Source organism: Melanotaenia boesemani, chromosome 11, assembly GCF_017639745.1.
Source record: "Melanotaenia boesemani isolate fMelBoe1 chromosome 11, fMelBoe1.pri, whole genome shotgun sequence".
NCBI lineage: Eukaryota > Metazoa > Chordata > Actinopteri > Atheriniformes > Melanotaeniidae > Melanotaenia > Melanotaenia boesemani.
Genome location: NC_055692.1, coordinates 18,746,991 through 18,773,520, shown reverse-complemented (window position 1 = coordinate 18,773,520; position 26,530 = coordinate 18,746,991). Strand labels below are relative to the sequence as shown.

Here is a 26,530-nt window from a genome sequence, read left to right as displayed (position 1 = left end):
AAGCCTGGGAAGATGCTCTCTTTTACGCTCTTTATACGTTTGTTTACGAAGAGCTTAATATTTTTGTAGTGTGCTGTTTTTCAGTTTTACCACTTTTTCTTTTACAAACATTTGTTTTTCAGCCCAGAGATCATGAAACATGAAATGAAGGTTTTCTTTGTGAAGTACAATGACCCAATTTATGTCAAACTGGAGAAACTGGACATCATGATTCGTCTTGCATCTCAAGCTAATATTGCCCAGGTAACACACCCACATCTAAAATAAATCCTGATCTTAGAATTCTCCTGGAAGATGGATATTGTTAGTAACACAGCTATCTGTCTCGCTGTAGGTGCTGGCTGAGTTAAAGGAGTACGCCACCGAGGTGGATGTGGACTTTGTGCGTAAAGCTGTCAGGGCCATTGGCCGTTGTGCCATCAAAGTGGAGGTGGGTGGAGATAATGGTCAACTGCAGTCATCAGTGTAGTTTAACAAGTTTATATTTGTGCTTCTTTTTGCTTTAACTTGAACTCAGTCAAAGCAAAATAGCAAGTGATGCATGGCCACCAAAAAACAGTTTCAGATACAAAGTGGTTTTGTTCCAAAAAAGTAAAATTTCTCCATTTTATTGGTGTTTTCAGTTAAGTTGTGTAGGAGTGTGCTGCTGTGCATGATGACATATTTAAAGTTAACCATCCAGCCAAACACGAACGATTAAAACAATTACTAAGTTAACAGTTAGGTCTTAAAAAGATAAGAAAATGAGTTTGTTTGTGTGTTTGCTGAAGACAATGATTAGAACTAATCTCAGATCAGTGCAAAAGAAGCACAAACAAAGTGGAGTTCATTTTAACTGGAATGAACTGCTTAGATGTGACTACACACTACAATGCACACTACAGATATCAAGTTTGTAAAACTACCCTGAGCTTTCTGTCACCATGGCGCTACATCAAATCAATCCACTGACGGTGCAACTCTATCAGTAGGTATGCAGCACTCTGACCTCTGCCATGTGGTGCTGACTGGCCACAAAACTAATCCACAGTGTGTGGTAACTCTAGTAAATATGTACACATACAGGTCAATAACAACTGCAGTACAGGGATGTTAATTTGGCCCTGTACTTCACCAGCATATGATTTTTGAGTTGTCTTTAGCTCACCCAACATCTGTGGTGCCTCATTTCTAACTTTCACTAAATTAATTCAGTTGTTTTTTTCCTCTTCCTTATAATTCCTTGTTAATTTAATCAAACAGCCCAAGTCCTGCAGATTCTGCCATCTAGGGACACGATGAAGAAAGAGCAGTTAGCCAGACACACAGCTAGGTGGCATGGTTGGCTCATGGTAGGCTAGTATGCCTGTTTGCAACACTGCAGACTGAGGGACAAATGACTTTAGTATCCTTAAATATCTACTCTGTTGGGTTATGAAGCCTTAATTAGCACAGCCTAAAAAATATCAGTGAAACTGTTTTTACAGCATAACTCCAGTAAAACGCTACTGTCTGTTTTTAACATTTTTTAAGCAACACACAAAAAAAGAAGTCATTCTAAATTAGATTTTTCCATTCTTATTGTGGTCCTGTCTGTTGTCATAAATGTTATAAACACAGATCTTCTTTCTGTATTTGTGTAATCTTTGAATTTCTTAGCAATCAGCAGAGCGTTGTGTCAGCACTCTGCTAGATCTTATCCAGACCAAGGTCAATTATGTGGTGCAGGAAGCCATTGTCGTCATCAAGGACATCTTCCGCAAATACCCCAACAAGTAGGTTTCTTCCTATACATGAGTGTGGTCATCTATTTACATATTTTGCCAACACTTAATTCATTATTTAAATTCAGACTAAAAAGCTGAAAAATGCAGCATCAACAAGAACATTTGTTTGTAGTTGACAACTCTTTTGAGACCCTGTTGTTACTGCACCTGGCCAAAGGTCAGGGTGACTTGGCTGAAACATCACTTGTTCTGTGAACTGGATTTATGTGCCAGACAAACCTCTCCCACACAGCAGTGCTTCATCATCCTGAAGTGGAGAGCCTCATAGGGAGCAGCGTTGCAAAACCTCCAGCTTGGCGTGGCTCGCACCTTGAGCTGAATCAATCACTATGAAGTTAAACTTTTGTCCTATATAATAATAACACATGTTTGGCTTAATTATCTTTGAAGTTCGATCAATATGTAAAATAAATTATTTATTTCCATGGATTTAATGCAAATCAGGAGTACCTCATCTATTTTAGGGGACATCATGGTTAAGCAGTTAGTAGAAAGACTCTAAAGACCAAATTATTGCTAGTAAAGAGAGTAAAGAATAAATTTACATTTGTCAGGCTCCCAGAAAACAGGACTCCAGTTGCTGATGTTCTACATCTACTGGATGATGCATTTTTACATGATTGTAGGCAGTGGTTTACTACCCTACTCACAATTCAAATGTAGTGGTTCTTTAATTCTTTTGTACTTTTTTTTCTCCAAAAAAAAAACACCCCAAAACTATCTGTACAGTAAATTATAGTAACAAGCATTTTGTGAATTTGTGTTTTTTCCTCCTTTAACACTTGTAACATTTGCATGCATATAATGTTGTTTTGTGTGACTGTTTCCAGGTATGAGAGCGTGATTGCCACTCTGTGTGAGAACCTTGACTCCTTGGATGAGCCTGAGGCGCGTGCAGCCATGATTTGGATTGTGGGAGAATATGCTGAGCGCATCGACAATGCTGATGAGCTGCTGGAGAGCTTTTTGGAAGGTTTCCATGATGAAAGCACTCAGGTGTGTTTAGGAGAGTGCTTGGGATTGTTCCATTTTTAATCAACATGTTAATGGTAGTCACACCTAATTATTTATAGTCTTTGCTGTCAGTAGAAAGCACATTTTTTAATTGGAAATAATTAAAGCCACTGGTTAGCTGCTGTAAAGCACAGATAAAGGAGGGGGGCACATACAGCAGTACAACAAAAGAACGGCTTGTGTTTAATCAATATAATAATATGCTCATTTAAAAAAGAAAAAAGGGAGGAATCACTGTAGGGAAATATTTCTGAACATTTTATCAAACTGTTTGATGCAAAGACATTACAGTTGAAAAAAAAACTTCTTTTGTCTGACCCATTGGACACATTTTATAGAATAGCTGTTCTTTTTCATGGTCTGTCATAGCTCGCTGTGGGGTATGCCAAGTCTTGTGTAGTTACTCGTTTCAATTTAGACTTTATTAAAGACACAGCTCATGAGGGGGGTATAAAATATTAAAGGATGGTTCTCCTAAGTATTAAGATATTTAGATTGTTTTCATAATATTACCATAGAGAAGGTTTTCTGCTCATATTGAGGGGCTTTTGTGGGTAGAAATAAATGCATTTAACATCAAATGATCCCTTTTTGAACATTTTAGTTTATGGAAAATACATCTCTGCCCTCGAAAGAACAAATTAGCTATATCCGTGTTTGACTACTTATTTGTTGGGGTTTTAGTACAAAATTTTATGTAAAAAATTGTCATGAAGATACATTTTGCCACTATGTTACAGTTTTGGTTAAAAAAAAGGGACAGTTTTAACTTACTGTGCACGTTTACTGTGATCTTTAGGTGCAGCTGCAGTTATTGACTGCAATTGTGAAGCTGTTCCTGAAAAAGCCTACAGAGACACAGGAGTTGGTGCAGCAGGTCCTAAGCCTGGCAACACAGGTGAGACAAAAAACCCAAAACAATTGAACTGATAATTTTCATTTCTTGCCATTATCTGTCTACAAATAAAACAATTTTTCCTCTCTCATCTACTGCTTTTCAGTTCTGTCTTTTTCTCTTGTGTAATTTGTCCTCATCAAATGTAGCTTCCATTTTTTATTTTCTCGCCAAATATATTTTCTGTTATTTAATCTCTTGTATTGTCAGGCCATAATAGATCTTAGACATCAGCTTCCCTGTACAAATATTCCATCCTTAGCAGCAGAAATGATACACTCACTTACTTTGTTTAAACTCTGGATAAATCTACAGTGTCAATTTGCCGCATACATTATTTAAATCCTATCACTACCCTGAGGCTTGCTCAGTTTTTGATACCTTTGGTCATTGCTAAGCGTCTCATATCGGAGGCTACAGGGAAAAGAGTCTTAATGTTAAGTATTTATTATATATACTCCATGAAAAATAATCGTCATTCCTCCATGTCTTTCTGTAGGATTCTGATAACCCAGACCTCAGGGACCGTGGCTACATCTACTGGCGTCTGCTTTCCACAGACCCTGTGGCTGCCAAGGAAGTGGTTCTGGCTGAGAAGCCCCTGATCTCTGAGGAGACGGATCTGATTGAGCCGACTCTTCTGGAGGAGCTTATCTGTCACATTGGCACTCTGGCCTCTGTCTACCACAAGCCTCCCAGTGCTTTTGTTGAAGGAAGCCGAGGTGTTCAGCACAAGAGACTTCCTGGCAGTGCAGGATCGTGAGTTATGCACAATATCCTTTTTTTTTTATTTATTTTTAAATACTACAGGCAGTAGTAGTCTACTATCTCAATAAAATATCAAGGCTCTAGAGTGTGACCATGTGCAACCAAAAATTTGTCTAGTGCAACTAACTTTTTTTTATACTGGTACGCTTAACATTTTACAGATCTAAGTGTAGGACTTTGACCTACTTGAATATCAGTGTTCATTCTCCTTCTTACCTGAGCTCAGAGAAGAACAACACCCTGATAAATAAAGACAGAGAAGGGATGGGTCTTCCCCTCTGATTGGTTCTGATCCACAGTTGTATAATGTGTTGTGTGTTGGTTTGAAATGTACATTAAACATCCACTACGGTGAAGAGCAGATGAGGATCTTGAAAACTGGAATTAATTGTAAGACGTGGAATATTATAGAATTTGCTCAAACATGGTTTTCTATTACCAACACTTATTTAAGAGTTTTTCGCGTGCCTGAGCTAAATGAAAAAGAAAAGCTGGATGAGAGTTGAACCTGCTGCAGCTCCATGTCTGTGTGACGTAACTGAACTGATGGGAATCAATTCTATTCTATTCTACAGTCATTTAGCAGACGCTTTTATCCAAAGCGACTTACATTAGAGAGTAAGAACAACACAAGCAAGAATTCAAACTAGAAGGGACGTCATAATTAAGTGGTAGTCAGACTGCTGTGAGTCCAGTTGGACCCAGGTGCTGTCATGTAGTGCTAGAGGCAGTGCAAAAAGTAATTTTTTTTTAATACAAGATCATGATTTCATCGAACAATATCAACTTGGACATAGGTACACACAGCTTATTCAGTACTTGGTTGAGCCAAAGAGCTGGACAAATCTTTCTAACTCATTCTATTGAGTAGAAGAGTTAAGCTAAGTGTGGAAATGCTCCTAAAACAACTGAGTCTTTAGCTTGCTTTTAAAGGTGGATAAGGACTCTGTGGATCCGTCGGACAACAGAGAAGAGTCTAGCTACTGACTTTGCACCATGTTGTGGTGGGAGCACTAGGCGTTTTTCGCTGGCAGAGCGTAACTGTCGAGAGGGAGTGTAGCTCTGGATTAAGGAGTGAAGGTAGACCGGAGCCGTTTGGGTTATTTGTTTAGACTGTCGTTTATAAAAAAAAAAAAAAAAACTAGAGGTTTATGGCTGATCAGCCTGAACGGGGTATATAATTTTGCAAAAGACAAGCTGCCTTTCGTAACAAGTCCAAGTAGATAATTATCACCAAAAAGAATTCATTCTAAATCCAGAAGAGGGAATTTAGCCATAAACGGCACAATATCATGAGCCATTTCATAGCTTGAAAGGTTTAGTTTCATTGAGTTCAGTTTATTTTTTAAAATAAGTAGGTTTTTCCTACCTAACATTAAATAAAGATGAACATGTTCGTTTACCTCATTATTGTTCACAATGACATAAATAACCACCGATGTCTATGGGTAATGATCAAAAAGCAATCCTTAAAATGTATTAAAGGAGGTGTTGAGAGTGATATTGTAAAAATTGTTCGGGTGCACTTTTTTTAATTAATTTTTTGCTGGTCCACCCAAATTAACAAATGTACTAGCAAGAAAGTAGCAACATAGCAATTAGTAAAATGTATCTCTGAAGTATGTATCAGATAGTTTAATATTTTTATGCAGAAGGAACTTAATTTATCTGATTAAGACTCAGAATTCTGCTCAAACTGTTTTTTTTTTTTTTTTAACAACTTGGCTGCTATCATGTCATAGTTTTTGGATATCCTTATACGGCTAAATTCTCCAGGCAGAGTGCCCCAAGCGCCTCACATATTATGTTAAAAGAGAAGCCATTAACAACTTGGAGTTGGTTAAAAGGCATATAAGGGGCTGACGGTATTTTTGTACTAAAGCATTTAATGACAGGGAAACCGAACGTATCCATTTGCTGCTTCTACATCTGCTCACAAACATGAAGTTACTCACAAAGCAACTATAGTTTGTATTTGCCAACCCCCATGTACTTCACTCATTGTGTGCACAGAGAAACCATACAGTAGGTAACTTAGGCTCAGGTAACCGTGGGGGAGTGTGTAAGCATCATTACATTTCTAGATATCTGCAGTGGATGTTTTTCTGCTTCAGTTGGCATTTTACCACACTTTCCATGTCTTCACCTACAAACACAGGAGTAGACAGAAAATATATATATGGAGAAGAACTTAGAGTAATTCATAATATTGCACAGATGCAGGTAATGAACATACTGAAGATGTTCTGCTGTAAACTTTGTTGTGGCAGTTTGTCATCTGTTCATCTTCATGCTCTGGATCCAGTTTTGGCTCAGACATGAACAGCTGGATTGGACATGTCATTATTAAAAATGTTGTTTGTCAGCTTTTATTTTGTTTACAAGACAACGTAACTTCCAGACCAGTTGTCACCAGTCACTCTTATCCCTTTGTCAACGTCCTCAGAAATCCTCCAAGACTTTGACCAGTCAAATTACATTTCCCTCAAATCCTCTATTTTTTAGAAGGACACTTACCTTATTCTTACATAATTACAACCAGTTTGAAGTTATTATGGGTGTAAATATATTGTGGTACCTAAAATAAAGGACTGAATGAGTGGAAATAACAGGTCCGCTTTAACTTTTTGTTTTCTTTTATCTCTTCCAGTGGGGAGAGTGTTGACAGCCCAGACACTGGTTCTGCTGCTGGAGTTTCCGATGCCCCCCCTGCTGTCATTCCATCCCAGGGAGATCTGCTTGGTGATCTTCTCAATTTGGATCTGACGCCTCCCGCCACCACTGGACCTCCAGCACCAGCCCCTACTTCTGGCATGCAGATGGGTGCCATGGATCTTCTTGGAGGAGGACTGGACAGCCTGGTATGTCTATTTACGCACCACTTTCTGAGTGCAGCTGTAGGGTGTAGTTGCTGACTTCATAGGAGCCAGTGATGGTAATCTATCTTAACATTTTGCCTGTGGATTTTTTCCTTGACTGTTTATGTTCTTCTTTCTTTGTTCATTGCTGCACCTGCAGATGGGGGATGAGTCTGAGCCGGTAACTACATGAAGGGGGGAGGGGGAACAACCATATCAGGCTATTATGAAAATTTTATTTTAAAGAGCCCACATTTGTGAAATTTCAAAATGTAATTTTTGGGTTAATAAGTCCCATTTCTAATGAAGATAGGAAGTTTGTTCTAAAATGCAACAAGAGTAAATTTTTATTTGTTTATTGAACCTTCAAATGATATTACAAAGAAAATTATGTTCAGTGTAATTGTTGACAAACATCAAGGGATTCACAAAGACTACGTTCACACTGCAGGCAAAAGTGGCTCAAATGTGACCCATATCGGATCTGTTTAGGAGAGTCTGAACTGCACAGACCTGACTTTTTTTCTTTTTTTTTTAATCTAACCCGGGACCCTTTCAAATGTGGTATTAAATCAGATGCATATCGGATATTTGTCAAAGCGACCTCTGTCTGAATGGTCATATAGTATTTCATCCAATTTTTACATCATTGACAAGAGACAGATGTTACAATTCATCAATGGAGGATTCAGGACATGGCAATATCAAATGTAAACAATGAAAGGACTATTATATCATAATTTTGTTGGCTCTGATTACACAATAACTAAAATTGATGCACATGCGCATCCATATTTACCTTCGTAAACACAATATGCAGGGTACGATGTCACATCTTCCTCTGAGCATGTGGATCACTTGAGGGCTTGGCCAAAGTTTAATCTTTTTTTATTTCAATTAACAACCGATATAGTGATACAGCTTAGTAAACAGAATTTTTGAGCTTTCATAGGGATCAATGAGACGAAAAAACATAAAACTGCAAAAGAAGTTACTGGAAGAACAGAACCAATCAGAAATATTTAGTATTGCAAGCCACACCTGGCAAGCCCTGCAACTCTAATAAGAACTGCTGCCAACCAGGACCAGCATGTTGTTTAGCACTTAATCCTTGTAATAGATGAACTGTCCAAACGTTTGTAGATCCTGCAAAATGTTCATATGCAGCTATAAATAAGTAGCAGGCATAAAACCAGAAAGGGGTTATAGGACAGTTCAGACACAGTGCTTTCTGTGGGATAGAATAACTACCCTCTATTGTAGACTTAGACCTTCATAACTCAGCAGATTTTTACATGTGCAAAACAAACAAAACAAAACATTTATGTACCGCTTTGAAAGAAGAAAGGCAAAATAAAAAACAAAGTGTATTGTGGGCTCTTTAATCCCTGTTGTTTAATTTTATAGTTTCATCAGCCTTAACATTTTCATTCATCATTTATATATTTTTTTATTGTTCTGATATGTCCAGTAAGCATGACGATAAATCCTTGAGTCCACCTCTTATCTTATATGTGGGCTGTGTGATGTGTTTCATCTTTCAATCAGCCGCCCATTCCCCTGCGGACGGACACTCCTCAGTCACCTCAAATCCCACATCAGTCCCCATCACCCCCAGATTACAGCCCCACTGAGGTTGGTCCAAGGGACCAAGCTGGACCAGTAAAGGCCAGCACTAGCCTAGAACCCAACCCCTCTTGTGCCCTGTTGTACCACTGTGTCATGCATAGTCAACCCCAGCAGTAACTGGTTCCTGTTTGCACTTTCTGTTCCACTATTTGTTTTCAGTACTTGCTCAGTTTTTAGTAAAACACACTTCTGTTTTGCGTCAGAGTGTTGCTCTGTAGTTATTAGCTCAACTTTGTAGCCATGGTACCGCACTGGCAGTTTAGTTCACTTTATCCAAAACATTGTCACCACCACAATAGACCTGTTTATTCAGCAGCATTTGAATAAAACCTGTCAGATTAAATAGACCCTCAACTAGAATTGCTATAGAGCATGAAGGATCCTCATGTATTCTTAAGTGACTTGTTAATAGTTTAAACCCTTTAGCTGTCATTAATTAGAGAAAGACATTTCCTCACTCACCTCCATCATACCTCGTCTAAACCTGTAGTATTGTTTAGTGTTGCAACTACAGGAAATGATTTGTAATGTTCCTTTTTGTTCTTCTTCCTCATGCTCAGCTTGGTGGAGACCTGGGAGGAAGTCCTGCTGTAAGTTATGATTTATGAGGTTTATTGGGCTTTGATTGCTTAATGCAGGATGACACTGAAACATTGAATGTGCTTTATGTCTTGTGACCTGCAGATAGGTGCTGGTTTTGGTGCTGCTCCAGCTGCAGCATCTGTCCCTTTCAGTGCCCCTGTTAGCGGTGGTCTGGATGATTTGTTTGATCTTGGAGGTGGGGTTGGGATGCCAATGGGAGCCTACAGCTCACCAAAAACTGTGAGTTTAAAAAAAAAACAGCAAAAAAAAAAACTTGGATGTGGCCTCGATAGGATGCAAACAACCAGAGACCCATTTTTATAAATAATTACTCTGTTCAGGTTTGGCTGCCAGCCATGAAGGCCAAGGGGCTTGAAATATCAGGCACCTTTGTCCGCCGTTCTGGGGTGATCCAAATGGAGATGACTCTCACTAATAAAGCAATGAGTGTCATGACGGATTTTGCCGTCCAGTTTAACAGGAACAGGTGGGAGAAACATCTCAGCAAGCATTGTCTGTATGGACACACATTTTGTGACACTTGTTTTTTTTTGTCCGTTTTAGCTTTGGTCTTGTTCCAGCTGGTCCCCTCCAGGTTTTGACCCCTCTTAGCCCAAACCAGAGTATTGAAGTGGCCCTTCCTCTTAATACTGTAGGACCTGTTATGAAGATGGATCCTCTCAACAACCTGCAGGTAACACCTTCACACTAATATTTTCCCATGGATTCTGTCTGACTGGGCTAGTTTTTGTTTTGGTTGGAGATTGTTGTCTTTTTTTTACACATTCCAAAGTAATTTTTACATGAATTATAATCCTGGACTGAACTTTTAAAGCAACTCAACGAGGTTATTATCAGAAATTGGTACAAACCAAAGATGCTATGTTATGTGTGCCAACCAGCAACATGAGGACACTGAAGCATGAGGTTTTCCCTTCTGACTCTGAGGTCTAAATGGTTGTGTACTGAGTTTTTCATACTTAAAACGGAAGCATTACTCTGCTGCTCACTCTGTTAAAATTGGCTATATTTTAAATTCTGAGTCATTTAACTTTATATATCCCATTGAGCTGACTGCTTGTTCCAACACTGCCCTGAAAATATCTTAATCAGTCAGTAATAGATTCTCACTGCTCATTGTTTAATTCCCATGCTTTGAATAAAATAGGGTCTAAACATAGAAAAAAAACTTTAGAGCTACTTTGATATTTTGCATATAAAAAAAGTGTATGAACCTGGCTTGGTTTTGATGGGGATGCTTCTTTTAAACTGGTCATAATGGTAGATGGCTGCTATGTGCAGCTGGAGAGAGAAGATAAGAGTGTGAGGGAGGGAATGGAGGTGGGGGTGGCCATTAGTAGTTTCACAACACATGGCTCCTTTGTTTCTCCTGGCCTCGGCAGCTTTGCAAACCTTTCTACTATGCTGCCTGTGGACCGTGCTTTGATGTGATCTGCTGTCTTGTTTGACAATTTCCCAGATATTTATTTTAAATGATTTACCCCCACCCATCCCTCATCATGATGGAGGATGCTGTCCTGTGATACCATATTAGTGATCTTTTAACTACTGGTGTGTGGGAAAAATCATTTTTACATTTACTGCAGCTGCTGCCAAGAAATATTAACCCTCACAAATCAGGGCTTTAAGGAACAAGCTTTTACTAAATTTGGATGCAGGTTTTCTTACTGCTTTGCTGCCATCAGCCCTTCTGCAGGGACACAGCAGTTAAAACTAGCATGACAATATGAAGTTCTCTGGTTAGAGAAATGGATTTGAATGGGATGTTCTGTCAACTATAAGGGAAATTCCAGAAAGCCCTCTAGTACTGTGATTCTGGACTGAGAAATGCACAGTAAGCATCAAAACAATTAGTTTTAGTTGCTGAATTGCACCAGACAGATGATTTAATCTTTGTACCAAGTTTCTCTGTGACCTTGTAAACAGCTTTTTTTTGTTGTACAGGATTCATAATGGGTGTAAAGCTTAGCCAGTTGGAATTGGAACCCAATTAAAGATGTAATTACTTTGGTATGCAGACTTCTAAATTGAATTAAATGTATTGTAAACCAGTCAATGGGCAATTTCTATCATTAAAATCCAACTGACAACAGTTATACAGAATCCTGCAGAGTCAAAATATGATTTTTGTATCAACATGAGTGAGAAAATACCAGTGTGGGTCAACACCATTACTATACTGGGGGTGTTGTTGAGTGAGAGGAGTTTGCAAACCTTGTAAGCCATGTATCAGTCGACCCACCTGTTCACTGGTTGCACCATACAAAACTAGTGGTGAAAATGGTTTAAATGACCCCTGTCATTGCTTGCAAGGGTAAATGTAAATACATACCCAACCAACAATGGTGGTGCTTGCAACAATGCACCATTAAATGTAACATCTGGAAATCATTTTAAGAAGAAGGGAAAATTGGACAAAAGTCTGTAGCACATCGATTAGGAACAGCTGTATCACAACAAACCGAAACGCTCATCTGCTGAGATGTCGTGGTGAATTACTGGTTGCTAAGGCAGCTTGTACAAGCAAGAACAGCAATAAGAAACACTAAAGACACACACATATTGAAGATATAACCACAACTTAAACACCACATGTGAAGGTCATGAATAATTAACAGCATCTCTTCCCTGTTTTAGTGTGAAACGTTTATAATCTGACAGTGTGGTTAAAATGAAGGCTTCAGTGACATGATGCTGTACATATGTTGGAGCTGTGGTAAACGATGACAACCAGAACATATTTTTACTGACAAACATGTGCCAGACTTATGTATCAAAGGAAACGACATAGTCATAAGACGTATGGTTTGTTTTTTTTACTGTGCTATTTGAGGGCCTAAAAATACTTACAAGCACTTAGTCTTTGATGGTGTGAATACCTCTGTTTTAAGGTAGCCAGCCAGTGACCTATCCTTCCCTTTAATAGAAAATAAATGTGTTAAAGTATAAAGAATTGTCAGACTGCATTGACGTGAGCTTAATTGTTCTAAAAAAAAAAAATACATCTTGTTGAATAGCATTTTTTTTCATTTATCTAATTTAGATGCATACCATATCTTCTAAAAAGGGAAATATGCATCTTAGGTATCCATGACCCTTCTTCCTGGAGTTTAATATTTAGTAAAAAATGATTTTCTCATATGGACATGTTTTGCTGGAACAGGTGCAAAGACTTGCTAATTTTATTATCCGTTATCTGCTGTCTTTTTAAATAAAATGTGGTTTCAGTTGATCTATTCAGTTTCAGAAAACTGTTAGAAAAGTAGAAAGGTCCAGCAAAATACTTAAAATACCCATGAAATTAAACCTATTTTTCTTTTAAATTAAACAGCAACAAGGTGTTGTTTCATATCGACATGATGGCATCACAAAGGTTTTCGTGATTAGTCAACTGGACACTGGTGCTCTCAAAGAGATGGACATGGTCAGGAACAATACCCAGGTGGTGTTTGATTTTTAAATGGTGCTCAGTTGGCACTAAGGGGCTCAAAGTGTGCCAAGAAAATATCCTCTACACCATTACACCACCATCGGCGCCAGCCTGAACCATTGATACAAGTCACGGTGAAATACTCAGACCAACACGTTTGGCACCTAAAACCATGTCATGTTCAAAGACACTTAAATCCCCCAACTTCCCCATTCAGACCGATTTGAGCTTGTGGAAGTTGTTCTGACAATGTTTATATGCCTGAATTCAGTGAGTTTCTGCCATCTGCCATGTGATTGGCTGAGGAGTTGTTTGTATTAGCATGCAAATGAGTGTTTGTTCAGAAGTAATCAGCTGAAATTAGTATTGTTACATAAGAAAGGTCAGCATATCTTGGGCACCTAACATCATAATTATTGTTCTTTGTGGACATCTTCCATATCTGTGTAGTCGATCAGCATCTGGCAGCATCTTTTCCATTTTTCTTAATGTGTGTGCAGTTTCCCTCCACTATTGCTCCTTCATTTGTTTGAATATCTTGTAAGGACTAATTGTACAGATGGTTAAAAGCCTCTTGTTACAACCTCACATCAAGATGAGTATACAGTTTTATTTTTCATAGCATTCATATTTGGGCCCTTGTGTAGTTTGAGTCTCCATGGCCCTAAGTGTCTTTTGAGAGGCTGAAGCTAACACATTTGCTTTTTATTTTTTTAATTTTTAATACCACTTTAATACTATTTTTAATACGGCGGTACGAACAGTGGTCTTTCTGTGTGGAGTTTGCATGTTGTCCCTGTGTATGTGTTTTTAGTGTTTTCTCTGGGTACTCCGACTTCTTCCCACCGTCTAAAGACATGCATGTAAGTTTAGTTGGTTACTCTAAATTCTCCCTAGTGAGCGTGACTGGCTGTTTCTCTCTGTGTTGGCCCTGCGATGGACTGGAAACCTGTCCAGAGTGTACCCTGCCTCTCACCTGCTAATTTCTGGGATGGGCTCCAGCTTCCCTGTGACCCTGAATTGGACTAAGCAGTATAGAAAATAGATGATGAATTAATAATACAGATCTTGTTTGAGGTAGTTTTCAGTTTTTTCTCTTTTATCCATTTATGTCTGCTATTCTTATCTCTCCCCATGTTTTTAATCTTTATTTGCATCTCCTTTTGAAACACCTTCAAAAGCTGGTTTATAGTTGAATAATTTTTTATATATTTAGTTTGTAAGTTAATGTTTTGATGTGCCGTTGAAAAGAAGATCCGCCTCGTGTATAATAAAAACCCAGTGACAGTCTGTGGCAACTGAAAAACTCTGTATTGAAGACTTGAGATTTATTCATGTAAACCTAAAAATGATAATTCTGAGACTTTAAAGAAACTGAAAAAAATCTACATATAGCAGCGCTGCCTGTTAGATAGTTTCCTTGACTTTATCTCATCCACTGAAGTAGCATTCATAAACCATACGTGGACTTGATCCACTTTACAGTGGTTTGTTCAAGAAAATCAATATGCAGCAAGTTTTCATCTGTTTTATACTGAGCAAGATCAGGCAGACGGAGAGTAAGAACACAAACAAGAGATCGATACTTTGTTGAACTTTGTTCTCTAAAAGGTAGAGAAATCATGTCATCTCAGGTTCAGAATTTGCTAAATGGAGAACACAATCCGCAAAGGTTGTGTTTATAGGAAGCTGTCTTTAAGTTGAATCTAAGGACATTTGAATTGCCTCTTGGAAGGAGAAACGGGAAAACACCTGGTTTGGCCATACCAGCAAGTTTCTGTCTTCTGATGAATCCGAGTTAAAGAACTGGACAAAAATGATCATATAACATGACGGTCACACTGAAACAGTGAGACTTTGTCTGAAGGAGAAATGCTTCCATCTCGAGATGGCTTCAGTCTTCAGTCTTTGTGGTGTTTTCATACTGCTGCAGCCTAACTAGCCCACACACCTCACAGGTCACTGACTTTTCTCCTTCCTCCACTGAGATTATGTGATGGCTTTTTCAATAGCTGACGCTTATTCATTCTTTTTTTTCTTCTTCTTTTTTTTGTATTGGTTTGTTTTCTGCCCTTGAGATGATTATTGGCCGACGCGGTGGGAAGAAAACTGTCTGTCTCTGATTTATTTAAACTGACAAGTAATTATCCCGTCGCGGTTTCAATCACCACGCCTCAATTCTACTGAAAATGTTTGATAGCACCTAATAATGGAGCCAAAAGCCAAACAATCCTAACATCTGACGTCACCAGAAGCTCTTTGAAATGTTATTTTGCTTAAACTTGTGGGGTCATTGACAGCCTGAATGATACTGTTGATAAAATATGATGTCCCATCTTGTTTGAATTCATGCTTGTGTTGTTCTTACTCTCAAATGTAAGTTGCTTTGGATAAAAGCGTCTGCTAAATGACTGTAGAATAGAATAGAATAAAGCAGAAGGTGGCAAAAAAAAAAAAGTTTTTCCAGCAAATCAAACAATTAGCAGATTTCTAGTTGAATATTTAGGACAGAAGCACTTTGCTACTTTTTTGTTTGAAAAGTGCTTTATAAATAAAAATGTATTTGATTTTGATTGAACTCTAAATTGCTAATTAAAAGTAGTTGTCATAATTTTGTTGATGGTGTGTCTATGAAGGTTTTGCTTCTTGTTTCTCCCGTCACTGTTGTTCTCTCACCTCCTCTTTGGATGTAAACCTTTCTGCAGGTGGCTATTAAGAACAACATTGATGTGTTCTACTTCAGCAGCCAGTATCCCATGAGCATGCTGTTCGTAGAGGACGGAAAGATGGGTGAGTGTTTACCTTAAATGCTTTACTCAAAACCCCTTTGAAGCCCTGCTGACGTCAACAATCTTTATGAGCCCCCGCTGAAAGATTGATGCATGTGTGACGTGTATCCATGTCACAGTCCGTCTGCTGGAACTCTGATAGACTGTATGGCTGAACCTTTACTCACAGATTGCACAGCAATGCTAGTGTAGTCTGTTTTTGTTTCATTTTGTTTTTGGGTTGCTGTTTGATTTATTTGGTTAAAAACATGTTGGCATTTCTTCCTGTGGAGCCTTTTGATGAGGCTAGCAGCAGGATTGTCGCCAGGGGCTGCACGCTAATGCTCCAGAGTCTAAACCACAGCAGGAAACCTTGTCTACAGTAAAAATGAAATGCTTATGCACTACTTCTATATTTTTTACTGCACTGTGGGGGGAAAAATGCAATATATATGTTAGTCTTTGCTTTTTCTTTGGACTTATCCTGTGATCACATCTCGTCATCCACAGAGCGACAAGTTTTCCTTGCCACATGGAAAGATATTCCGAATGACAATGAGTCCCAGTTTCAGATCAAAGACTGTCATCTCAGCTCAGGTAAGAAGGATGATTGGAGAACAGAGAATGCCCTAGCTGACTAGATATTACCATACAGCTGTGTCCTAAAGCATTTTTCTATATGCAAATAGACACGACGAGCCATGTCAACCTCAAAATTAGACCCCTGCTAATGAAGCAAATCATTCTTGATGAGAATTCATCAGCTCCGGTCCCTATTTTTGTTTCATAACTTAGTTTTTCACAAGTGTGAGAGCAGCTGAAGTGGAGAAGAATTCCTAATGACAGCTTAATGGAGAGTTCCCCTGACAGATTGGATTTCTGCTCTGTGAACAGAGATGGAGGATTTCACATCCTGCTGGGGCTCAGCAAGAACGATGCTGAGGAATAAAGTTCATTTTGAATTTGTGACTATATCTTTGTTGGACAGGCGGGCTGGAGTGAAAATGTTCCGATATGATAAGGGGATAAAAGAATTTCTTCACGGTCTGACACATTTAATGCAGACAGCCATGGAGCATGACAGGAATCAATGAGAGAACCAAATTTAAAATGAGCAGAATAACAGTGGGAAAATGTAACATTTATTTATTTTATTTTGTTTACAGATGCAGCTTCCAGCAAACTGCAAGGTAGTAACATCTTCACCATAGCCAAGCGCACAGTGGATGGCCAGGACATGCTGTATCAGTCCATGAAACTCACCAATGGTATCTGGGTGTTGGCAGAGCTGAGGGTCCAGGCGGGAAATCCAAATTACACGGTGAGTACTTTACTTATTGTTTTATACCACTGGTAACAGACGTGGCATCTTTAGTATTGCATTTTTTTAAGATACTGTTTAAAAAAAAAAAACCTTTGGTATGCTGTTAATAAAGTTGAAATTGCTGTTAATTTTTTATGAATGTCTTTTGTGTTTAGTTATATATTTGTATTTTTGACTGGTACTGTATGTATTTAATGAATTATTATTATTATCAATGATTTTGCACAACTGAAGACTTAATTTCCTTTTTATCATAGCCTTTTTCAGCTAAAATGAATGTTTATAAATTACAAAGACTAGTGATGAACAAAGACTCTTTTCTTCTTTTTTTTCTTTTGTAAATGTATTGTACAACTACATAAAAACAATTAGAAAAAAGTGTCATAAATAAAAATGTAAAATTTTCCAAGTTGTTTAAAATCTGATCAGATATTTTATGGTTTTCACACATTCTAAAAATGTGATTTTCCAAGCGACCTTTATTTAGAACATTTAAACTCAAAAAGAGTTCCTGTGCTGTGGAAAACATCCTGCCTTGTTCCAGTACCTACAAAATCCCAACCATGTGAACCACATGACTACAGACCAGTTACCCTAACATCTCACATCATCCTTGAGAGACTGTTATTGGTTCACCTTAATAAGCAAGTGAACACGCCATCATCTACCTGCATCAGAGAGCCCACTCTCATCTGTACCAATCAGGCAGCACTTTGAGGATCATTTTACTTGGATTTCTCAATTGCTTTTAATGCAATTCAGCCTGCTCTTCAATGTGAGAAGCTCCATAAATTCCAAATGAATACCTCCACCACCACCTGCATGAATGACTACCTAACAAATAGACCACAGTTTGTGAGACTGAAACGTTGTGTGTCTGAGATGGTGGTCAGTAGTACTGAAGCACAACAAAGGACTGCACTTTGACCTTTTCTCTTCACACTGTACACCTCAAACTTCCAATACAACTCTTGAGTCCTGACATCTGCAAAAATACTCCTAATGAATCTGCAGTTGTGGGGTGAATCAGTGATGGACAAGAAGCTGAGTAAAGAGAACTGGTCAGTCAGTTTGTGAGGCGGTGCAGAAATAATTACCTCATCTTAACTATTAACAAAACAAAAGAGATGATTGTTGACTTTGGGAGCAGCAAGAGTAAACAAAACACTCCTTACATTCTAGGAGGTGGAAGAATACAAGTACCTCAAAGTTCAGCTAGACAGCAAACTAGACAAGAATGCAACACAGAAACCATGTACAAGACGGGACAGAGCAGAATCTCTTTCTCAAAGAAGCTGAGATCATTCAGTGTTTGCACCGTGATGTTGGACATCTTCTATAAGTCTCATATAGAAGAAAAGTGTCATAATGTTACGTCTTTGGCCTTTTTTTATTTATGTAATTTGTTTGTTGTCTTTCTGAGTTCAGTTGTTCATTTAAAGATTTGACGGAAATATTTAATCATAGCTGAGTAACTTGTAATTTTTTTAATGATTACTAACATTCAAACCAAACATAACTGCTTGATTAGACTGGAAATGAAGTTCTAAGTGATACTAAATAAGTAGAGGCCATGGCTCAGGTGGTAGAGCAAGTGGTCCAAAAACTGGAAGGTTGTTGGTTTGAATCTTGCTTCACCCCAGTCAATCTGTTGTCGTGTCGTTGGGCAAGACACTTCACCCTCCTTGCCTCCAGTGTTGGCATTGCTGGTGTATGAATGTTTGGTGGTGGTTCCCAGGGCAGCTGTGGCTACACATGCAGCTTACCCCCATCAAGTATGAATGAGGTCTGAATGAATAATGGATTCACTGTAAAGCGCTTTGAGTAATGTCAGCAGGAAAGCGCAACATAAATCGAATCCACTTTTATTCGATGAAGAGCCATTTGGGAGCCCATGGAGCTGACTCTATTAGGGAGACGAGCCAGAAGAACCAAATCTTTGAAAAGAGCCAAACTTCCCATCACTACCCCTCACTGCCCATAATATCACTCTAAAGTTGGTGAATCGAATCAGAGCAGTCGACTCTTATTTAGCGCATTAGACCCCACAGAGACTGATGGTAGTTAAAGGATGGCAAGAATATTAAGTTGCAACAGTGTAATTTATTGTTGTTTTTTTTCAACCTTTTAATGTAATAACTATATAAAATGATCTCTTAACAGAGTTTGCATAATAACAACTGAGTGAGTGTTATTTGTCATATGCATAATGTGTTTTTTATGGCTAGCAGACTGTTCATTTTTGGCAGGGAAATTTTAGGGGAAATTCTTATAACGACACAACATCTACCATTTAGTGAATTTTAGGGGGGGGGGTCATCAATACCCAACAAATAACAGAAAATATACCTTTTCATGAGAAACACTTAACCATGCAACTTATCCAGGATCTTCCCATATCTATCCATAATTTTCTCACAGCTATTAATTTTCACAATGTAGAAAAAAAATCTATTTACTGAATGAAACCAGTATGATGGAGTGACCATACACCGTCATCACTGCATGTCACAGACAGAGACAAATGACACAATTGCCTCAGACTGAACAAGCAAATGTGACTGAGATGGATGTGCAGTAATGAGTGATGAACGTACTGAAGAGTGAAGGCTGATTGGTCAGTGATTGAAGTGCATTGCTGGTATTTTATGTGATGGTGCACATGTTTTTCTCTGCCCATTATGATGTTGTGTGTCTGTGTTTTGTCACCTTCTCCATTCTTGATGGATTGTGTTTGGCTTAGAGAATGAACATCAGCAGTCTTGGGCAATGACCTTGGTGTGACTCTCCTCTCTGCTCATCAGTCAGTCTGCTTTCACATCATGTTTTATTTATAAGGTGGCTTTAACTGTCTTTTTGTTTACTCCTGTCCAGCCTAGTCAATTTGTCAGTCACCCAGACTTGTTTCATTAAATCTACAGACTTGCACTGATTTAAACCTCCTACGGTTTAGTCACACATCATAACTTCATACAGGAGAAAACATGATGTGTATGAAGTGATTAAGGATTATATGTTGAGAGGGAAGAATGTACTTCTTGCTTTTTACTTCCCAGTGCATCCATTTGTAGGTTAAATTCAATAATTCAGGAGTGTGTTCTTGTTCTTCAGCTGCTTTTGTTATGTTTGCCTTCTGTCTTTTGATTTAATTCTTCACATTATTCCTCAGTATGGCTGGAAGGGCTTGCTTAGCTTTTACAGATGGATCACAAATTGTATAGAAAAGATGGGGCTTGACTTTCACAGTAACTGTGCTACAAGCCCAGTATGTAATCTGGTGCTTGGTCCTGAAAGCTGCTGCGTGCTGTATGGTCCCAGCACTCTCTTGGCACACAACATTAAAGCAATCTGCTAGAGCCTTTTGTCGACAGCTATTTTTAGACATTAACAAGTAAAACGCTGTAAAGCTTGTTTGCTGGGGTTTATGACTTGTCTAAAGAAAGACAAAAATTCTTATAATTTATTTCTTGTAAGGATTAATAAGGGAATATGTTGGATTTTTTTTTTTTTTTTTTTTTTTTTTGGCTGCCGAGCACCCTTGCTATTTACAGTTTGAATATGGCTTGGCCTATATTTTTTTTTTTTTTTTTCGTGTCTCGAAACTCTCCCAGGATGCCCCACTACTTATATGAGATTATTTTAGCTATGTCCCAATTCCACATCCTACGCTGCTTTTAGCTGCAGTTTACTAAACTGCAGTTTCTTCTCTAAAAAGCAGTTAGTCTAACAGCTAAAGTTTGACCAAAGTTGGGCCATGCATCGGGACAATAATCCCAAGCACAGCAGCACATCTACAATAGAAAGTCATTTTCTAACACCTTCCAGTTGCTGAAAACAGCTGCCTGCTGCAGCCAAAAACAACTCTGTGCAGGTGGTGAGTGAAGCAAAAGTGCAAAGTAGCAGGCCAGGCAGCCAAAAATAAAAATAATGGAATTCACACATTCAGCTCCATTTTTAACTTTGTCACATTGTTTCATGTTTTATTTTAATATCAGACTGTTATCAGTTGCAGCTGCTACCAGTTTTTAGCTCATTTCTCCCACATCCTAAAGCTCATTTATACTGTATAGTGTTTTTTAGTGGAGCACTGGGATGCTGCTCATCTTGTGGACATGAGACATGGGTGTCCTCATCTGCCATCTCCTGTCCCCATGGCAACAACGTGACCAGTGATGTTTGCTGATATTTCTCTACCCACCTCTTGAGCTGGTTCTTGGTGTTTTCAGAAAACTCTGAAATTAACACCGCAAAGCTCCTGTACACATGAAACATATGCACCACTCCTCTACACAAGCACATTCTGTCAAATAACTTAAACATCTTTTTCACCTTATAATCTTGGTTGATGTTTTTGCTAAAATAATGCTGTATGCCATTATCTAGATTTTCATCTGAATGTCAGAACAACTTCACATCTTTAAGGGTTGATGGCAGTGGATATGACCACTACTAGTTAACCAATTAACATGCAAACCGATTAATCAGTTCTCACCTGATCAAGTTTATAACTGATTAAAATTTGGCACATAGTAAAGCATTAACACTTTTTTTACTGAATTTACCCACACACAACAAAAGAAATTTAGGTTCTTTCATTTAGAATTAAAAACATATTTTGTAGTTCAGTATTTAGCAGATGCACCTTTTTGCTTGAATCACAGCACTGAGTCTATGTGATTTGTCTCAATCAGGCTGGCACATCTGGACTCTCTCCATTCTTCCTTGCAAAACATCTTCAGCACTGTCAGGTTGTTTAGGGATCAGGTGTGAACATCTCTTTTCAAGTCCAGCCACAAATTCTCAAGTTTTATTGAGATATGGTCTTCACTTAGCCAAATCAGAACATTTATTTTCTTGTCTTTGAACCGTTTCTGTTTAGTGCTGGCTGTATGCTTGGGGTTGTTGTTTTGATGGAAGATAAATCTTCTCCCATGTTGTAGTTCTTGTGCAAATTGAGTCAGATTATCCTCCAGGTTTTGGCAATGTTTGTCTCCATTCATGTCCCCCCCCACTTTGACAAGTCTTTTAGGGCCAGCTGCTGAGCAACATCTCCAGATCATGATACTGCTACCACCATGCTTCAGGATGGGGATGTTGTGTTTGTGGTGATTTTCATGTTTTAATGTCCATCAAACATAGTGTTAAAAGCTGAATTTTTGTATCATCGAACCACAAAACCTTATTCCAGTCGACCTTGGAAGCACTTTTTAAAGGCATCGTAGGTATATATTTGTAAGGCAGCATAGATGCAGTTCACTGAAGGTCTGTTGCAGTGTATTTAGTTTGCCATTGTTTAGGACCTGCTGAAAAAGATTCAGACGTGAAGGTCAAACAGTTTAAATGTTTTCTTTGTTTTAGCTAGTTAAGCTAAAAAGAAAAAAAAAAATTTTTTTCATTTCATTCATAAATTCAGTGTGTGGTTTAGGTCAGGTTTCTGAAGGGGACAATCTCTTGGATTTCCCTTAGCTGGTTTGCTTTAGATCATTATCCTACAGAGAAATCCACTTCTGTCTCTTGGATTTTTCTAATAAATTAAAAAAAAATCTGTATGCTTTAGCTTAATGATCCCAACAGCAACAACATTAATAATAATAATAATAATAATAATGATAATGATGATGATGATGGTTACTTCCAGCACTTAATAACCAAACAGTCTTTCTCTCCATCCTGCTTCCTCTTGTGCTCATTGCAGTCTGGTTTCTAGCCTTCCCCTGAGTCATGTTGGCTGGTTTGGGACTCATCTGAAATTTTACACTTCAAAGCCCACTGTCTCTCTGTGCATGTTCTTTTACTAATTCCAGCCTACCCACCTGCCTTCTGCTTACACAAGCCTTTCACCACACCACTTTCCTTTTGCAGCCTTACTTTTTGGTCATCATGAACTGAGCAGCATTTATGAAATTCTACCTTTTCTTGCCCATTTTTTCACATTGAATTCAGAAATATGCAAATGTACAGTCTGCTGCTGCTCAGTCTGTCTGCTTCCGTAATTTCTGTTCTCAGTCACAAGTCCTTCATTTTTAAAGATAAAAAGGAAAGAAGGACCCGAGATTACGGTGGAGAAGTAAAACAAAGTCAGGAATCCCGTCTCATATTCCATTTGTATTACACGCAAACCTGTCTTTCCGTATCCAATATGTTATTTCCTCACCTCCATACTTTCACCACACAGGTATCTGAACAACAAGCCTTAAGCCGAGTTTGAGTGCTGCAGTTTAAGGCTGTCTCAGTAGCAGCATCTGCACTGTAGCTGGAGCTTCAGCGTTTCTTCACATCTTGCTGATAAGAGCGCGGCTGTGTCTAAGTGTTGCCAGCAGCGGCATGCATTAGTAAAGAGTGCCGAGTGTACCAACGCCAGAGTTGGGGGAGGCTGTGCTGTATGACTGCTTTATTTAATGACTACATTGTGTTAATGACTGTACCGCACTCAGTCACACCATCAAATTTCAGGTGAATAGCTGATCACTGTAATTAAGATGATGGAGCAAACATTAGTGTACGAGTGTCATTGATAGACATTTGGAGGCTTAAAACAAAATGACTGAACATAGCACCTTGTAATCAGGATAATGAATTATTGAACAACATTATACAAAAAAAAGCCATTTCAAACCAAGTGCAATGAACACTGATATATGAAAAATACAGGTCAGACTGTCTTGACTGTTGGAACAGAAAAGCGGTACAAGATCCAAGCACTTAATCCAAAATGCAGACTTTTAAAATGCACCCTTTTTTCCAAGGACATTGCTCTCTTGAGATTTGATATCTAATATTTATCAGTCACTATCTTGCATTGTGAATCTCTCCCACCATTACAAACTATTTCAGCCTCACTCCAGCGGAACAAATGTGATTAAAAGAAATGAGTGATTAAAGCAGAATCAGCTGCACTATAATGATTTGTGTGTTTTGCTGTCAACGCAAGACAAATGGAAGTGGCTCTTTTCCACTTCCACACAAACGTGGGTTATTAAATGTTCAAGCTGCCACAAGGGAAGGCACAGCTGGTTTTCACTGTGCAGCAATTAATTATTAAACTGTTTTAAATAGTCTGAATCGCTGTCATTTGTATCTGTGACGTCTTTTCTGCACCGGCTTTATAGAACCTGACCTGATGCAACTACTCCAGATCTCCAGCTGTGTTGTGTTTCCTGTAAACACTGCGCTTTTGGATGTGAGAAAATGGTATCTGCAGTGAGGTGGAGGGAAGCTTGATATGAGAGGCTCCATTAAATCCAAAACCTTTCCCAGCTGGGACTAACATCAAAGAGTGGGCAGGCTGTCTCTATTTCCTCTAGTGTGCTTATGTATCTATATTTCTGTCAGTGGGTCTGCCTGCTCTTGATAAGACTGAATTAAGGTTTTAATCCAAATATCTTTTTCTCCTCCCATGTGAATAATGAATGTTGCCTCCTGGTATAAAAGTGCATTTGAATGAAAGATGAGATTGACCTGATTATTTTTAAGGAAAAAGACCAAAAACCTGATTCACTATAAGCTAAAGAACTGTTAAACATGCTCAAATCTGAAGTTGCTGGGTGAGATTTTTAAGTTGCAGGTTGTCATTAATTTTAGGTGAATCTTGAGGAATTTTTTTTTGTGAAGACATCTGCTGTTTCTAAAAACATAACAAAGAAAAGAATTAGATTTTGCACAAGTGGAAGACTTTTTCTTCAAACTCACTTTTGTGATTGTTTTGCTCTTTATTTCATAAATCATCTTCCACTCTTCTCTCTCAGGTCTCTTTGAAGTGCAGAGCTGCAGAGGTGGCCCAGTGTGTCTTCCAGAGCTACGAGGCAGTGCTGAAGAACTGAACCACCGCCTCTACATCCAGCCAGCAGCTGCCCTCACAGAGCTTCTGACACCTCTTCCTGCTCTTTCGCACCTGATCTGCTAAGCCTTTTACAACCTCACACAGCGCAGAAACGGCTCCCTGCAGTGTTTAACTACAGTCTCTATCATCCAGCCCTTTCGTTAGTATGGTTAAGGGCCTGTTGTGACATTTTGAATCATCTTCTTTCCCCCCTCATTTACTGAGACTAGATAGTTCCTGGTCTGTTCTCTTGGCCAGTCTCATCCTGTCCCCTCCACTTATGTTTGCTTCCACCACCTGCTTCAGTTTCAGGACCTTATTTTAAATTAATAGAGCTGCTCCATTCTTCTCTGCTTGAGCCCTCCATTAATGACCCTTATTCATTTGGGGACAGATGGCGGTCTGACTTCTGTCCCTGTGACTTTCTCTGCAGGACGCGCTGTGATTGTTTTCTAGATGCACTTCTCTGCCAATTTCCATCTATTTTTAGGATCTGATATCTGCAGGTGAATCATCATTTTCATCCCCTTTATTTTGGGCTTAAATTGAGTTGAGATGCGATAAAGAGTCCTGAACTCTACTTATCCACTGCCCGTGTGAGGGGGTTTTGGCTTTAGGTTCCCAAAAATGAGACACAAATATACTTAAAATACACTATTGTCTTTGTCATTTTACAGTTTTTCTTTAGTATCTGTGGAGCCGTGGGATCTGTGGAAACAGAATGTCTAACGTGTGTGTGTGGGAAATGTCTGTTTAATTTTTACATCAATATATATTGACGTTTTATAAACTAGCAGCAGGTGTCACCTGACTGCTGTTTTGCATAGTCATTCCAATGGTTTCATTTCTTTTGGTGTTTGTGTTTCTGTAGTCTTGTTAGTGTACATGTGGCAAACTGGAAGAGAGCCTCGGGATGCGAGGGTTTTATATTCACTGCTTCTACTTACGTCATCAACAGCCTCTTGGGCTCTCTGCCTCTTTGCTCTCTGCGTCCTCAGAGCAGCTCTCCTGAGCTCCATGGCCACTGGAGATGAAGGCCCAGGTGACAAACTGATGTCACGATTTGTTCCACTCTTAAGTAAAAAAGCGTAGACATAGGTAGCAAACTGTCTTGGCTAAAGCGAGGCTAGACAGCATCCAGTCCATCTAACTGGATTTGTTTTCAAGGCGTTGCGCTGAAGCTGTTTTTTAAATCATTTCTACAGTGTGAGTGCTCCTATGCTAACTGCCTTTATCAGATTACAATAGAGGCTGTGAATTCAGTGTGTGTGTGTGTGTGTGGTGACAGCTGATTCATATTAAATGCTGTATAAAAGAAATCAAATGTTTAATCAGACCTTTTGAGTTAATTTTGTTCATTGTGTGTACATCATTTGAAAAGAACTATTAAATGTCTTGATGAATCCATTTCTTTCCTTCCTTCTTGCACTAGATGCTAAAACTGAAAGCAGCAGAGTGTTGCAGGAGGTATGAACTATTTTGTCTGCTTCATAAAGTCCTCATTCCCAAATGCCCTGAGTCTACATGCAATGTTTTCACACCACTTCATCATCCTCAGTGACCTTTGAGGTGTTCAGGGCTCCTCTCATGGGCTGCTAGCTAGCAGTTTTTACAGACTTGGCAATGTTCACAGTTTTTGTTTACAAACTGACTTAA

At 38.7% G+C, this 26,530-nt stretch overlaps 1 protein-coding gene across 5 annotated transcripts in view; it reads left to right on the top strand.

The window, feature by feature from the left end:
* The window catches only part of ap1b1 (adaptor related protein complex 1 subunit beta 1), a 31,983-nt gene extending 5,702 nt beyond the window's left edge, over window positions 1–26,281 (top strand). For 4 of the 5 annotated variants that reach the window (XM_041998852.1, XM_041998853.1, XM_041998854.1 and 1 more), the window contains exons 8-23: window positions 123–243; window positions 335–430; window positions 1,639–1,754; window positions 2,597–2,762; window positions 3,580–3,678; window positions 4,175–4,434; window positions 7,094–7,304; window positions 7,462–7,482; window positions 9,491–9,520; window positions 9,615–9,752; window positions 9,854–9,999; window positions 10,077–10,206; window positions 15,669–15,753; window positions 16,242–16,328; window positions 16,898–17,052; window positions 24,801–26,281. In XM_041998852.1, the coding sequence (XP_041854786.1) occupies window positions 123–243; window positions 335–430; window positions 1,639–1,754; window positions 2,597–2,762; window positions 3,580–3,678; window positions 4,175–4,434; window positions 7,094–7,304; window positions 7,462–7,482; window positions 9,491–9,520; window positions 9,615–9,752; window positions 9,854–9,999; window positions 10,077–10,206; window positions 15,669–15,753; window positions 16,242–16,328; window positions 16,898–17,052; window positions 24,801–24,875 (1,936 nt within the window). In that variant the 3' untranslated portion in view covers window positions 24,876–26,281. The remainder of the gene's footprint in view (window positions 1–122; window positions 244–334; window positions 431–1,638; window positions 1,755–2,596; window positions 2,763–3,579; window positions 3,679–4,174; window positions 4,435–7,093; window positions 7,305–7,461; window positions 7,483–9,490; window positions 9,521–9,614; window positions 9,753–9,853; window positions 10,000–10,076; window positions 10,207–15,668; window positions 15,754–16,241; window positions 16,329–16,897; window positions 17,053–24,800) is intronic. The other variant, XM_041998851.1, reaches the window with a different exon arrangement.
* Window positions 26,282–26,530: the final 249 nt, after the last annotated feature.